This window comes from Protobothrops mucrosquamatus, unplaced genomic scaffold (genome assembly GCF_001527695.2).
Source record: "Protobothrops mucrosquamatus isolate PMUCROS unplaced genomic scaffold, P.Mucros_1.0 scaffold3476, whole genome shotgun sequence".
Taxonomy (NCBI): Eukaryota; Metazoa; Chordata; class Lepidosauria; order Squamata; family Viperidae; genus Protobothrops; species Protobothrops mucrosquamatus.
This window is the reverse complement of record NW_015389450.1, coordinates 143,583-159,481: the sequence shown is the minus strand read 5'-3', so window position 1 is coordinate 159,481 and position 15,899 is coordinate 143,583. Positions and strand designations below refer to the sequence as shown.

Sequence of the window (15,899 nt, the reverse complement as noted above, 5' to 3'; positions counted from 1 at the left end):
CATGGCCTCTAGCTTGGCGCCGGCTGCCTGGCTTCCTCGCTGACTCGCTTATGCTCGCTTCTCACGACCGGCCAGCCCTGCCTTCTCCTCTTTCGCCCTCGGTCGTCTGGCGCTTCCTCCGGGCCGGCCCCTTCTACCCAGCGGAGGAGGGAGTCGGGGCAGGCTCCGAGCGGCTGTTGCGAAGCCCCCTCGCAGGCGAGAAGGAGGAAGAAGAAGAAGAAGAAGAAGAAGACGAGGGAAAAGACGCGGCAGCGGCGGAGGCGGCGGACTGTGTTGCATGAGTTTCCCCATGAGAGAACCCGTGATTCCTGGGACCAGCATGGCTTACCACCCCTTCCTATCTCACCGGGCGCCGGACTTCCCCATGAGCGCCGTCTTGGGACACCAACCACACTTCTTCCCGGCTTTGGCCTTGCCCCCCAACGGGGCAGCTGCGCTTTCTCTGCCCGGAGCTTTAGCCAAGCCGATCATGGATCAACTGGTCGGGGCGGCGGATTCCGGCCTCCCTTTTTCCACCTTGGGACACCAAGCCGCGGCTCACTTGCGGCCTTTGAAAACGCTGGAGCCGGAAGAAGAGGTGGAGGACGACCCCAAAGTCCACCTGGAAGCCAAGGAGCTTTGGGAGCAGTTTCACAAACGGGGGACCGAGATGGTGATCACCAAATCGGGAAGGTAAGAGCGGGCGGCCGGGGTGCCAAGCCAGCCTTCGCTAAATGCTGATTTTTCCAAAGGGAACTCCGACTGTTTTTTTGGGGTGGGGGGGAAAAAAGGGCCTCGCCGCTTTCCGAAGGACAAAGTGAGCCCTGCCCTTGTCCGAAGCCTAAATGCACGCTTAAAAGGACCCCCAAAACCTCAGCCAGGTACCCCGCAATCTCGCCCAGCTTGGTGGAAGGAGAGAAAGCTGGCTGCATTCGGGGCCCCTCTCTCCGGGATCTTTTCTTTCCTTCGTTGGGAGTTTTGAAACTTTACAACCGGATCCCTTTAGACTAGAGAACCCCCGCTTCCACCAAAAAGAGCTGAAATTTGCTTGTTTCCTTCCCAGAAAAAAAAAATTCGAGAGGGAAAAAGCAAGGATGAACTCATGAACTCAGACCAAAAAAATTGCCTACAGCCCTTTTCCGGTCATAAAATATTTTTTGAGTTCCCGGGGAAAATCCATCCGCTGCTTGGGTGCTGGCTTCCAAATTCAACTCCTCTACTTTCCTTAAAAAAAAAAAGAAAGAAATGGATCAGGAAAGTGGGGGAAGGGAGACCAAAAAAAAAGAGAGATTGTTTTTCAATAAGGTTAGCTGGGATCTGGATGGCTGTTCCTTTTTTTAATCTCAGTTTTTTTTTTTAAATCAGCAGGAATAGGCTCCAGCTCATTTAGGCCTCACTGTTCAGTTCTGGCACATTTGGGGAGGAAAAATATGGGAAGAACAGATTCAAATGTTGGAGGGAAGGATCCCTGTTTTTCCTACTGTAATCATTGCCTTTCCTCTTTTAAAACTTTCTAAACTGAGATTGCTGTTTCAAGCTTTACACAAAGACGGGGGTCCTTTCTGTTTAATGCTGCATGCCTTAAGAATTAGGAAAAAAACAGCCACTTGAACTAGGAAAAAAACAGCCACGCTGAATTATCTCCTTCTAAGGGTGCGAAGGACGGAAATATAATAATAGTTGGGGATGTTCTGTGGGTTATTGGGATTTATTAAGACCCATTCAAAATGGTCTGAAATCAAAGAATAATTAGTGAAAAGAAAAAGGCTCCAAAAACAGTGCAAAGGGATTTGCAGTAAATTGTGTGTGTGTGTGTGTGTTTTGGAGGATATGTTGTTTCTCAAAAGGAACTCAACAAGATTTCATGTAGAGATTTCTAAAAAGGGGCTTGGGGCCTGTGTTAACTCTAACCAGCAAAAAAAAATGCACTTTTTTTGGGAGGGGGGGGGCATTGCAGTTTGGAAATTACCAAAGCCGAGGGCAAGTTGTGAGATCAATTAATTCTCCCCCTGGTTGCTGTTGATATAATATCGATATTATAAATTGATAATATTGATATAATAAATAATAATTTCCCATTTTTTCCTATCTCCAAAAGCAGTCAAACTCTTGAATGCTCAGCCTTTAAGGAACAGGGTTCCCCTCGAAATGGTGAAATGGTGAAATGAAATGCGTGTGTACTTGCACACTTTAACTGCTGAATTTTCAAATGATTCTAGGAGGGAGGGAGGGAGGGAAGGAAGGAAAGAAGAGAAAGAAAGAAAAGAAAAGAAAGAAAGAAAGAAAGAAAGAAAGAAAGAAAGAAAGAAAGAGAAAGAAAGAGAAAGAAAGAAAGAAAACAGAATAAAATAATGTATATAACATAATATTCACCTTGTTTATCTCTAGGAGAATGTTCCCACCGTTTAAAGTGAGGTGTACGGGTCTGGATAAAAAGGCGAAATACATTTTATTGATGGACATTGTAGCGGCGGATGACTGTAGATATAAATTCCATAATTCGCGGTGGATGGTGGCCGGCAAAGCTGACCCTGAAATGCCAAAAAGAATGTACATCCATCCAGATAGCCCAGCAACAGGCGAGCAGTGGATGTCGAAAGTGGTCACATTCCACAAACTGAAACTGACTAATAACATATCGGACAAACACGGATTTGTAAGTGCATTTCGTTCGCTTTGTGACTTTTCCCTGAACTCCTCATCTCACCCTTTGACATAACACCAGTGTTTGTGCAGATTATTATTATTGTGATTGATCATTGCATAGACTGGATTTGGCATTTTCGTCTACTTATTTGGCATTTTTGTCTACTTATTTGGCAGTTTCGTCTACTTATCGAGTCCTTACCAATGATAGGGAGATTATTATTATTATTATTATTATTATTATTATTATTATTATTATTATTATTATTATTATTATTATTATTATTATTATTATTTCTTCATATGTTTTAGCCTCCAGACCCCTAATCATTTTTGTTGCTCTTCTCTGCACTCTTTCCAGAATCTCAATATCTTTTTTGTATTGCAGTGTGCTAAAGTAGGTGTGCTAAAGTCCTCCCCCACCACCCCAGTAGGTGTGCTAAAGCTCACCCAACCTTAAATGTATTTTATCCACCTTTATTTTTGGCTAAATTATTATTATTATTATTATTATTATTATTATTATTATTATTATTATTATTATTATTATTATTATTATTATTATTATTATTATTATTATTATTATTATTATTAAATTCGACTCACAATCTGGGACTGGTAAAAACTGAACAGTTCAAGTCCTAAGACAGTTGTTAAGGGAGTGTCTGAGTATATAGGCAGTAGTTTTTTTTGCAAAGTCAAATATTCAGGTCTAATAAGTTCAAAATTTCCATTTATCTAGGCAGCCCTCTGGATATTGCTCCAAGGGCTCTTATTACTATTAGTACAACCTTTGATTTCTTCCTCCACAGTTGCTCAACTTCAATTTGCAGATCGTGGGATATTTCGGGGTATTTCGTTATTTTTCCCAGCTGTTTCTCTTGGTATCCCTTGCTATTGCAATATCGATGAACCAGACATTTTCTCTTTTGCCACAATTGTGATGTCAGGCATGTTGTGGGCCAGATGCCTGTCTGTTGGGATCCGAAAGTCCCACAGGATCTTGACCTGTTCATTTTTCGAGAACTTTGTCAATTTGGTGTTCCCAGTAACTTTTGTTGGAGCATTATTATTATTATTATTATTATTATTATTATTATTATTATTATTATTATTATTATTATTATTATTATTATTATTATTATTATTATTATTTTGCAAAATGGGGAGACTGGAAATTCAGACTTGCTAGAGAAAAGGGGCAAACGTGTTTACTTTATTAGAAACGGCTGAAAATCTTTCTCACGTTTGAAATGGATTGTCAGTTGGTACATTCTCAGTTTTGTTTTTTTTGTAATAAACTCCAGGTTTTAAAAAAGAAGTTGGGGAGGGGGCTCAACGCTATGTTTTGGCCTTAGGGTGACTGGTTAGTAATATTGTGTTTGGTTTTCTTAAGGAAGAAAGTTTGGTGCGGGAATGGGAGAGAAGAATAAGATTATGAGCATAGGACAATGCGAGGGAGAATCAAATCGGCTGAATAAAAATCAAATCACGGGCGCAAATCTCAAGAGTGAAGCTATCCTAAAAAGGAAAGGAAAAAAAGGAAAGGAAAGGAAAGGGGAAAAGAAAAAGGGAAAAGGAAAAAGGAAAGGAAAGGGGGAAGAGGAAAGGAAAGGAAATAGAGAAAGGAAAGGAAAGGAAAAAAAAACCTGAAAACCTATTGAAAATGATATAGAAAGAATGTATTTCACCATTAGATTGTCTTTTTCAAAGGCAGCACTCAACTCCTATCACCCTTCCTGCAAATGCAATAGTGTCAATATCAAAATGAGGGGGCATGCAATGTTTTCCCTTTAAAATCAATTAACAGACCAGCGTTAGTGAATATCTATCTAATCAGCTATCCATCAGCTATCATATCTCTCTCTCATTCTATCTATTTATCTATCTATCATCTATCTATCATCTATCATCTATCTATTATCACCATCCATATCTCTGTCTGTCCGTCCATCATCTATCTATCTATCTATCTATCTATCTATCTATCTATCTATCTATCTATCTATCTATCTATCTATCTATCTATCTATCTATCTATCTATCTATCTATCTATCTATCTATCTATCTATCACATTCATGCATGGAGACATGCCTATCTCCGCTCTGGCTCTCCACAGTTAGGAAGCTTCCCCTTGTTTTAGGCAAAATTTTATTTTAGGCCACTTGGATCTGGATCTGTACAAATTGTGGTTGGGGAGGGACTGGAAGTAGAATTCTTCATAAAAGCATCAAAAATGCTGCAGCAGAGTTGAAGGCAGGCAATATACACAGGCAGGGTGTTAGATTAGAAAAAGTTGGAAGTCCCTGTTGAAATATAATGCAGTTGTGCTTGGGCGCCCCGCAGTTTCTCCTCCGGGTTTTAAGTCTTGTTCTCTAAACCCTTCTTTCTTTCTCTTATTTTTTCTTTCTTTCTCTCCCTTAGACCATCTTAAACTCTATGCACAAATACCAGCCTCGGTTCCACATTGTCCGAGCCAACGATATCCTGAAGCTCCCCTACAGCACATTTCGCACTTATGTCTTTCCGGAAACGGAATTCATTGCCGTAACAGCCTATCAGAACGATAAGGTAGGAGGATTGAGGTTGAAAAGGGAGTGTGTGTTTGGGGGGGGGGGTCGCCCCTTGGCGTGAGCCTCAGATAAGGCTTTGATTCAGCAGGAAGAATTGGGAGATCTTTCCAATTCAGGTTTTGAAATCTAGGCTTGGGTTCCTCTTCTCCCCCCCCATTTCCCCCCACCACTTCAAAGAAACCATAAATTAAATATCCTGCTGGAAGCTGGGGCCCTTTGGTCAAGCTCATTAAGAGGAGTGGGTATTATTATGGGGAGGGGTGTTAATTGAATTTGCTGTCCTGTGCCTGCCTTGGACTGGGGACAGCCTAAGCGGTGGCCTCGACTCTTTCCTTGACGGGACTTGGGCTGTGGACCCAAAAGAAAATTTTGGGTTTCCATCAATCTTTCTCTTTGAATTTCTTTTTGTTAGTGACTTGGTTATGTGTATACATGGGGGGGAGGGGGGATAATTTAGTGACTTGGTTATGTGTATACATGGGGGGGAGGGGGGAGTAAGGGAGTAAGGGGGCAGTAAGGGAGTAAGGGAAGACGCTGACTTCACCAAGTCCCTCTGACAATATTTAGGGACAATCTTTGGAAAGATGGGATGTGGGATAATGGGTGGGTGGGTGACTTGGCTAGTCTTCCCACCTTGGTCTACGATTGCTTGTCAAGCTCCTTTGCAGAAGAATGGAATTGAGTAGGACTTCACCTGTCTGAAGGTCCACAGCTGTACCTAAGGTCTTCCCCTCTCCAGGAGACAGTTCTCCTGCTCGTTCGTTGGCCAAGCCAAAAGTCTGAAAGATCTATGAATCGAAGCAGATGCTGAGAAGTCCATCCTGGTCAACCTGTCACTCTTCAAGGCGGACAGGAGCTTCTTGAAAGCAGAGTAGAAGTACCAGCTCCATCACAACCTACAAGCCGGGCTCCATCTTGCTTTGCTCCATGGCAAAGAAATTCGGGGCCCAGAAACTTTAGGAGGGCCACCAGGGGAGAAAGGGGTTTGCAAGAGTCCTGGATGTTCTTTCTTCACACAAAGAAAGAAAAAAAAAGATGGTTGAATTTCCCATAAGAGTTGAGCCAGATCTAAACTCCATTACGCCCCATTGAGCTTGCATCAAATGGAGTCCTTCTAGGATTGTGGGCTAAACTGGAAAGGGGTGGATTATAGTGAGATAGTTTGTTTGTTTTTTTGCTCTGAAGTGACACTCAGTGGTGATCTTTCCTTCTTTTCCTCCTCCTTCTCTTTCTCCTTCTCCTTCTCTTTCTCCCTCTCCTTCTCCTTTTTTCCTTCTCTTTCTCCTTTCCCTTTTTCTTTTCCTTCTCCTTTTCTCCTCCTCCTCCTCCTCCCTATTCTTATCATCCTATCAGCCCAGCCAGGCGTCCTCCCCACCATTCTCCCCACCCTCCTTTTGATTTCAGCATCCATGAGTTGTTTTACTTCACCAAACTTATTCAGCAAATTTTCCCTGGCTGGAACCATTCCCAGCCAGCTCTGAAATGAAATCTTCCTTCAATCCCCATAAAAATCGAAGCAAGGAGTAGAAGGTTTGGGAAAGCTGGAGAAGGACCTGCTGTGCTTGAACAGAAGATGGAAGGGCCCATAAGATAGTTTTGCCTAGCAGATATTCTTAAGTACGCAGGCACAGAGAGAGAGAGAGAGAGAGAGGCACACACCAGTTAAAAAAATCTAGTTTCAAACTCCTTTATGTGGAAATATTTTACTTTAGCAAGGAGAGGAAGCCGGTCTTTTGCAATTGAATTAAGGCAGGTAAAGCCTGGAGACTAAAACATGACTAATGGGCTGTGCGTTCCACTCATTCCAAGGGAAGACTAACAGTGCACTTGTCTGTGTTTGTGTGTCTGTGTGCGCGCGCGTGCACACATACACATTCACGGAGTGGGGGGGGGAGTTAGCAAAGCCCAAGCAGTCCCTAATTAGCAAAGACTGAGCAACAGAATAAGGAAATGACCACAGGAACTTCATCCCCCTGGGGACCCCCTAATCCTCACCCTGAATAGTCCACAAATTTGCAGCAGGAACTATCAAGCGATTTAAAATATAATAATAATAATGCCAGTCTGCTTCTGAGATCTTCCAGCCTCTCCTTTCTCTTTCTGCAGAGAACTGGACAGAAGGGTTTTGTTTTTTTCTTTAATTGGGGTCCTGATTTTTTTTATTATTTTTCAAAAGGAGAGGCGGGCAATGTTTGGTTTAAATAAATCAGGTTTTCCCCCCCTCCCCAGTCCTCTATGGATTCCCCCCCCTCTTTCCTGTTACTCTTTGTGTGGCAGAGCTCAGAAACATACTGTACTCTTAAAACTCACCCCATGTCAGCACCCAAGGTTTAAGTCCTGGTATTTGCAGTGTTCCCTTGTAGACTCTTACTACTGTTTTACAACAGGGCAGAAGTAAAACGGCTCACCAGCAATGCAGGGACCATTAGCAGAGCAAATCCTTTGAATGCAAAATCCTTTGAACATAACTGGACAATAAAGAAATAAGAGGGAGGGGAGGAACAGGAAAGGGAAAGTTAACTAGGAAACTTTCAGGTGTAAATTTTACTTCTGGCTTTGCTGTACAGTAGTGTAACCACTTGGTCTTTAGTAAAAATATACCTTTCACACAAATGGAGTGGGGGTCTTTTCTTTCCTAAGAACCCAAGTCATCAGGGACCGGTGTGACAGTTCCTTTCTTTGCCCTCCTTTTAACAGATCACCCAGTTAAAAATCGACAACAATCCTTTTGCCAAAGGCTTCCGAGACACAGGGAATGGAAGGCGAGAAAAAAGGTAAGAATATGTTTCAATTTCCATTTATTTTGGGGGGGGGAAGTGTCCTCCGGGAAAAACCTGCCCCCCCAATAAAATAAAAACAGAAATCTTCTTTTTTTCCCCGGTTCCTACCCCAAAATAACCCACGTGAACAGGAGGCCGCAAACAGGATTGTAAAGTTTAAAAGAAGAAAAAAAAAAGCTTTTAAGTTTGCCAATGCGCAAGGTTCTCTTTGGTGCTACTCAAAGGAGAAACTCTTTGCCAAGGGTAAAAATATAGTTTACTACAAGTGGTCCCTATTGGTGACATGACAAAGACAGCAGCAGAAAAGGGGTGGAGAATCGGCCACAATAGATAGCCAAACTGATTTTGAAGGACTTTCAACAGATTTAAAAAGTCTTTAAAGTCTTTAAAGTCTTTAACTGCTGCTCTTTCTAAGGTCTTCCCTGCTCCCTCCTTTTCAAATTTTATTTATTTTATTTTAATCCTGCACTTTGGTTGCAATCTGCCTTACAGATTGGGTCCCAAGAAGGGGTAGGGATGGTTGAAATATTGACAAGGAGGTTGTGAATAAGAGGAGCAAGAAGACCCAAGTTTTTTGCAGACCATAAGAGAATCAACATCTAAATTCAAGCTGTTAAAGAAGAGTTATTTTCTGGAAGCGATATATCGGAGAATCTCCTGGATATTTGAAACAGTCAAATATTTAGGAATTTCGCTTCTTCCCTGCCTCTTTTAAAATTTGCATCACCCTCCACCGAAACAAATAAATTTGGATCATCAATTGCTTCATTTCCATATGTTTTGATTAATTGAATCCACCATCCTGGGTGGATTTGACACTATTTGAAACCTTACAGGCTATGTTTACACAAAATGGCTAATCAGACGAATGGTAGTTAGATGTGGTTACTGTTAAAAGATGCTTTCCCCAATGCTTAAATTGTGGATTTGTTCTACTTGGCTAGTTTTAAGTTCAACAACAATCAGCTTTTTAGATACATGGACACATCAAACTGGCCAACCACATTTGAGTCTGGGACACTGTCCAAACTCAGTCTGCGTAGTCAGTTTACGGCTTAGGATGTTTTGCAAATTCTTCTTTTCTTTTCTTTTCTTTTCTTTTTAGAAAAGTTAATGAGATAAAGAATGGTTCAATTCAGCATGGATGAAGGTACCATGCAAGCAAAGTCATACCTAGTGCTGAAAAGATTTAAATTCAACAATTTAAGACAAAAATAGGCGTCTGGATAATTTAGGCTCCAATTTCCATCAGTTGAAACCAGGATAACCCCAAATATTTTACAAGTCTGATTGTCCAACCTTGCTTTGAGAGTCTAATCCTACTGTCATGGTGTCATGAGAAAAAGGTTGTTTACTCATAAGTATCCTTAAGACCCTAGACAATCTTATCCTTAGCCCATTTGAAAATACAAGTTTGGCTGATTTGAAGATTTCTCGAAACAGTTCGGCTGACTTAAGACTGAAATTTACTGAGAAAAGGGGAAGTCTCAAACACAACATTGGTTGGGACCCACATCCTAACCTTTAATGGAATTGATTGCTTTTGGCTTAGTGTAGCTGGCGATTCCAGATGCTGTGGTTCAAACAAGCCACACTTTATGGGGTTAGCTGCATTGTGCGTGAAGCTGTTCACTATGGCAGGTTGGACCTCGCCTGGCTAAATATGCTGGTCTCGGGACCATAATCAAGATTTAATTTTTGTTTTTAACCTGGCTAAACCAAGGATGCTCTGTATGGTTGAGGAACCCCATCCCACCAAAAGTCAGCAGGGGGTTTTAATCTCTCCTTTTCTTTCTCGCCCTAGAAAGCAACTGACACTTCAGTCCATGAGAGTTTACGATGAGAGGCAGAAAAAAGAGACTTCAGATGAATCTTCCAGCGAGCAGACGGCTTTTAAATGTTTCGCTCAGTCAACCTCTCCCGCTGTGTCTGCTGTGGGCACCTCAAATCTTAAAGGTGAGCTGCTTTCCACTCTATTTTCCACTCTATTCAGAGCTGTCCTAACCTCCTATTTATGAATATTTGTTTTCATGCTATCTGGCTCATTAAAAAAATAGGTTGCAAATCAACTCCTGACTGCAGAGGATTAAAAAAAAAACCCTCTGATTTTGAAAACTGAGTCTGGACTTTAAAATTTCACTTTGTCTCCCTCTTTTATATTTTATTTATGGTTTCAGTGCAGACAAACTGGCTGAAACAGAGGACCAGAAACATAAACTGTGTTTTCCCCATGAATTAGGAATTCCCAAAATGCCCAGTTAAGGGTTAAAATCACTCTGAACATCCTTCCCCACCTCCTTCTAAATCCCACCTGACTGCAAGGGCAAGGAAGTCCAAATCTATATTTGGTTTGGAGTGGGAGCTAAAAGGTGGCCAGTTTCCTAGGTTTATGTCTCCAGGTAATCCTCGGCTTACAAGGTTCATTAAGTGACTGTTCTAAGTTACAACAGCATTCGGGGGAAAAAAGGAACTTACGCCCATTTTTCACACTTACAACCCTTGGAAAATTCAGACACTTGGCAACTGACTCACAGTTATGACGGGTCTGCAGTGTCCCCGGTGATCCCCTTTTGCGACTTTCTGACAAGCAAAGTCAACCCAGCCGGATTCCCCTAAGAATTACTAATTTAACAACAGCGGGCAAGAAAGGTCATAAAACGGGACAAAACCCACTTAATGACTGTCTTGCTTAGCGACAGACATTTTGGGTCGTAAGTGGAGGACTACCTGAACTCAAAAGCAGGTCTCCCAGAGATCTGTGCATTTCCCATCTCCCTGACTGTCTTAAGTGGCTCTGATTTTGCTAGGAAGGAATGCTTTTTTTTTTTATTTGACACAGTTGTTTTTTTTAGAAACAAAAAAAAGTTTGAACTTTGGCTCTGTCTGTCTGAGAATGTTTGTGTGTGTGTGTGTGTGTGTGTGTGTGTGTGTGNGAGAGAGAGAGAGAGAGAGAGAGAGAGAGAGAGAGAGAGAGAGAGAGAGAGAGAGAGAGAGAGAGAGAGTGCAGCAGACACTGTCCCCAAATTCCAAGTTCATGATTCTTGCTGCGGATGAAAAGAAAAAACACTGTTTATTGCAACACCAGAGGCTGGATAAAACCTGGGCTAACTAAAAATTGGAGAATTCATGCTATTCTTTCTCTATCCTTCAGCCTCACCCCACGTACCCCAGAGGGCGGTTTATTATAAAAATAAAATAAAATAAGAAGACAGTTAATTCCATAAGCCAGAACTAAATGAGCTAACAGGTCAGGATCAGCTGCGATTCAGGAAACCCTGAATTTTGAAGGACTCAAGGATATTTATGATTTGTTTAGCCCAGTTTTCTTCCTCTTTCGGTTACCCTCAGCCAGGATTCTTTGTTTGTTTGTTTGTTTTAAGAAAATATCACTGCCTCCTAGTAAAATAGTGGGCTGGAATCTCTTTCTCTGGCTTCCCTTCTGGATTAGGCAGTTGTCCTGCCAAGGCCCAAGTAGATCAAACTTCAATTTAAAAAAAAAATTAGATCAGAATCCTGAGTTGAAGTTGAAAAAAAACCTGGATGAGTTCCAAGTCAAGGAGAAAACTGAATTGTAAGCATGGGGGACTCCATCTGACCTACTCAACTGAGTTGGGGAGTTTTGTTCTCGGTGGTTGGGGGAACAAGAGAAGGAGGCCACCTCTTCTGAGGAACATCTTGTGGTGGGCAACTGGGAGGCCTTTCTCTCTGGGGGTCTTCCCCTTCTTTCCCACCATCTCTCTTCCTCTTCTCCTCAGACCTGTGTCCCAGCGATGGCGAAAGCGACTCGGAAAGCAAAGAGGATCCCATGGAAGCCAACGAAGTCGGGAAGATCTCCACCACCACGGCCAACATCGCCCCCAACAGCAGCTCCTCTTTGGGAGGAGGAGATGGGGCAGACCCTCCTCACGAAGGGGGAGGGAAGAGCAGCCCTTCCAAGGCTCCCCATTTTCCGCCGCCGGACTCCGCCTGCAGCAGTAGCAGCAGCCGGGAGAGCGTGGCTAAAGTGCCTCCGGATTCCCAGCATAGCCCAGCCACCATCTCTTCGAGCACCCGGCACTTGGGCGGTGGAGAAGAACTCAAGAACCCGCCCCAGGAGGAATGCAGGGTCCTGAACAAAGAACCTTTCACACCCCTAACCATTCAGACTGACAGCCCTGGGCACCTGGCCCAGAGCCACCTGTCCAACCTAACATTTCCCCACGCCTTGGCCAGCCAGCAGTTCTTCAACCCGCTGAGCAACGGGCACCCCTTCCTCCTCCATCCTAGCCAGTTCGCCATGGGCGGGGCTTTCTCAGGCATGGCTGGCATGGGACCTCTGTTGGCCACAGTCTCCGGGGCGTCTGCCGGAGTTACCGGACTAGACAATGCGGCGATGGCCACCGCAGCTGCTGCCCAGGGATTAAGTGGCGTTTCAGCAGCAGCTGCTGCAGCAGCCTTGCCCTTCCATTTTCAACAGCACGTCCTGGCTTCCCAGGTAAGTTTACTGGTGGGTGGGTGTTTATTTGCATGTGTGTGTGTGTGTATGTGTGATTTCTCCCCTCCGTAAAGCAGGTGTGCAATGGCTCTTTGGGCCTCCAGCAAATCAGAACTTTGCCCTGACACCCGTAGCATCCATGGATTCCTTGCTTTCTCCCCCCCAACCTCAGAGGGACCACAGTCGCTTCATTTGTAACAACCTCTGGTTTGTGTGGGAACCCCTGTGGGTTGGCCGTTCTCATGGCCATGGGTGGTGGTTACACAACTGGGGCTTCCGGCTTGGACTGATGTGTGAACCCGGCCCTTTGTGGTTTGAGTCCTAAACTTCGGTGAAGGAAACCCAACCATGCTTTTGTGGGATGGGTGGACCAGACCCTGCATGTCAACACTAGAGAGGGTGTCTGTCAGAGGTTTTAAAAAAAAGGAATTGAGACCACAGTTAATTGTTGCTTGCTTTAGGCAGAAAAAGGCCAGTGCAGTTGGGAAATAAAAATAAAAGCCAATTTGCAAAAAAAAAAAAAAAAAAAAAAAGGCCACCTACTTAGTACGAGTCTTCTGGGAAAGTGAGGCCAATCTCCAGAATCAACGCCCACAATTTTAAGGGTGATGTAGGCAAGGGGAGGGGGTAAGTAAATTTGTTGCCCCACTTCTGTGTGGAGTATGTGTGCTTCATTGATTTCTTAAAAATACTTGCCCCCTCTTCCAGTTCAGGAAAGCAGAGGTTCGCCTTTTGTTGAGGGGGGGAGGGAAGGAGAGAGGGAGGGGGGGAGAAAGAGTTGAGGGAGATTCAATTAGGAATTAAAAAATAAATTCTCCAGCCGGATTTACCACCTAAACTAAACAATCCCACGCACTCACGCACTCCCTCCCTCCTTGCGTCTGTCCAACTTGTTTCTCAGGCTGGTGGCAGGGCAGTGGAGCAACTAGCAAGCATTAGATGCTTGCTAGCATTAGATGTGAACATAATAAACGTGGGATTAAATATATATATATATATCTGTAAAAATATTTAGTTTACTTAAGGAAGGAGGCAGCCTTGGCCCGGCTTGACTCCTGTTTAAATTTGCTTCACTTTTTTCTGCAGCTCATCCTTGGCCCGTCCCCAACCGCAGGGTGGGGGTTTATTTGAGGCTTCGGGTTGATTTACAAGTCGGATTAAGCCGCCCCCCCCCCCTGTAATCAAGTATTGGCTTGTATGCCTTCCCGTCTCTTAGGGCTAGGAAAACATCAGCCTTTCTGGATGATCCTCCATTTCCTTATCTTCCACAGCTTGGCCTCCTGTTCTTCAGGATCTGAAACTCAAGTAGGGGTTTTTCCAGAGCTGGGTCAAAGGGCTAGCGGCAGGAGGGAGAAGGTGGCCAGGAAAGAAAGGCCCACTCCTGCTTGTTATGTTTCCCGCGCCTATGCTTGTTTTCTGGGCTGGGTGCAATTGTTTCCACCACCACCCCTCTGGCTACAGCTATGGACTGTTGGCCAAGCCAGAAGGACTTTCAGCCAGTGAGTGAGCTCACCAGCTTGAGACAGAGAGAGAGAGATGGATGATTGAATGGGGGATCAGAGGGCAGTCAAACTTGGCTGCTAATCTCTCGGGCTGGGCCTGCAATCAACCAGCCAACTGTGGCTGCTCTCTCTCGTTAAGCCAGAAAATGAAGTGGGATTTGGCTGACGAAAGCGCCTGGCAAACTAGGCGCTTTAGCATCTCAGGCATATCCCAGGACACCTTTTGGCAGGGCTGGGCCTTTCATTTTGTCTCCCTAATAACTCCCGTCCCCTGTGGGCAGAGGCAGAGAGACCTGCAAGCCAGATTTTTCTTAAGGTGGCAAAGAGATTTTTACACCAGCCGCCCGTACCGAAAGCTCTGCCATAGGGACCTCTCTCTCATCAGCCAGGAGGAGGGGGAGGAGGCTGATGGGAACTGTAGTCTGGGAGCAGCTGGAGGGCTGCCCTCCTTCCAGAGGCACCTGGGGGGGGGGGAGGGGAAATGTAGGGAATGTGTGGCAGGCCTGCAGAAAAGGAAGCCCATCCAGGGAGAGTGGGAGAGTCTGGATTTAGCTGCACTATAGCAAATGTCCAATCTTTTATTGAGATAAAATTAAAAGACTAAAATAAAGTATCAAATATATTAATATCAATATCTATATTATTAATATTAATAATAAATCACTCATGTATGTGTATATGTGTATGTATATGTATATGTCTGTATCTACCTACCTACCTACCTACCTACCTATCTATTTAGCTATCTATGTAATCTATCTATTTAATCAATCTGTCTGTCTGTCTGTCTGTCTGTCTGTCTATCTATCTATCTATCTATCTATCTATCATCTATCTATCTATCTATCTATCTATCTATCTATCTATCTATCTATCTATCTATCTATCTATCTATCTATCTATCTATCTATCTATCTATCTATCTATCTATCTATCTACTTCTATCCATCCCTGGTACTCGTGGAAGAGCATTCATGAGCATACCATGAATGCTGGGGACCTCTGCTCCCAGAATCCTTAACCGAAGACATTTTGCTCTGCTCTGGTGCTTATTTTGCGGAACCAAACCATGGTTTACTGGACTGGGATTCATCGGTTTGGCCCCTGCCGGACCGACCCCTTTACTCCACCAGCTTTAACCACACCAGGGCTGACTTCGCGCAAGAGGGCAGCTTCTCCCGAGGGTGGCTTAATGGTGGGTGGGGAAAGGGGCTGGTTGACCCCACTGCCTGTGCTGGCCCAGGCTATATTGTGCCTGCGGGGAGGGGGCTGGTTGGGAGATTTCTGTGTCCTCCCCCCCCCGCCACCAGGCTCCACCGCTCCTCTGACCGTCTCGCCCTTCTTCTTCTTCTTCTTTTGCAGAGCCTGGCTATGTCTCCCTTCGGCGGTCTCTTCCCCTACCCCTACACTTACATGGCGGCGGCGGCGGCGGCGGCAGCCTCGACGGCGGCCTCCAGCCCGATGCACCGGCACCCGCCTTTCCTGAACACGGCGCGCCCTCGCCTGCGCTACAGCCCCTACGCGCTCTCGGTGCCTCTGCCGGACAGCAGCGGCGGCGGCGGCAGCTTGCTCACCACCGCCCTGCCGCCTTGCCTGGGTGGCGGGGCGGAAGGCAAAGCCGGAGCCTTGGCGCCCAGCCCCGGCTTGGGAACGTTGGAGGCCTCCTCCGGCTCCGAGCTGAACAGCCGCTCCTCCACCCTCTCCTCCTCCGGGTCCGACAAGGAGGCCACCAGCGAGCTGCAGAACATCCAGCGCTTAGTGAGTGGACTGGAGCCGAAGCAGGACAGAGCCAGGAGTGGGTCGCCCTAGGGGGGGGGCGTGGGGGAGCGTCCTCCCCTCCCCCTACAGTATGGGGGGGCTGGGCACCTCCAGTTTCCTCCCCCCCCCGCCCGCGCCTTATGGGCCCACCCGGCCTCTCCAACTTGGGGTCCCGGTGGGGAGGG

General features: G+C 45.0%; 1 protein-coding gene across 1 annotated transcript; it reads left to right on the top strand.

The window, feature by feature from the left end:
* Window positions 1–277: 277 nt before the first annotated feature.
* On the top strand, window positions 278–15,765 carry TBX3 (T-box 3). Its single transcript, XM_015827068.1, has 8 exons — window positions 278–672; window positions 2,368–2,635; window positions 5,052–5,198; window positions 7,898–7,974; window positions 9,785–9,936; window positions 11,736–11,843; window positions 11,898–12,454; window positions 15,319–15,765. Exons 1-8 carry the CDS (start codon window positions 278–280, stop codon window positions 15,763–15,765), a joined length of 2,151 nt encoding a protein of 716 aa, XP_015682554.1.
* Window positions 15,766–15,899: the final 134 nt, after the last annotated feature.

Excerpts from the sequence above, each read along its gene's own strand:
- TBX3 (XM_015827068.1), top strand. The coding sequence starts at position 278 with ATGAGTTTCCCCATGAGAGAACCCGTGATTCCTGGGACCAGCATGGCT. Across the intron at positions 5,199-7,897 it reads CAGCCTATCAGAACGATAAG|ATCACCCAGTTAAAAATCGA; the intron begins GTAGGAGGATTG and ends TCCTTTTAACAG. Across the intron at positions 9,937-11,735 it reads GGGCACCTCAAATCTTAAAG|ACCTGTGTCCCAGCGATGGC; the intron begins GTGAGCTGCTTT and ends TCTTCTCCTCAG.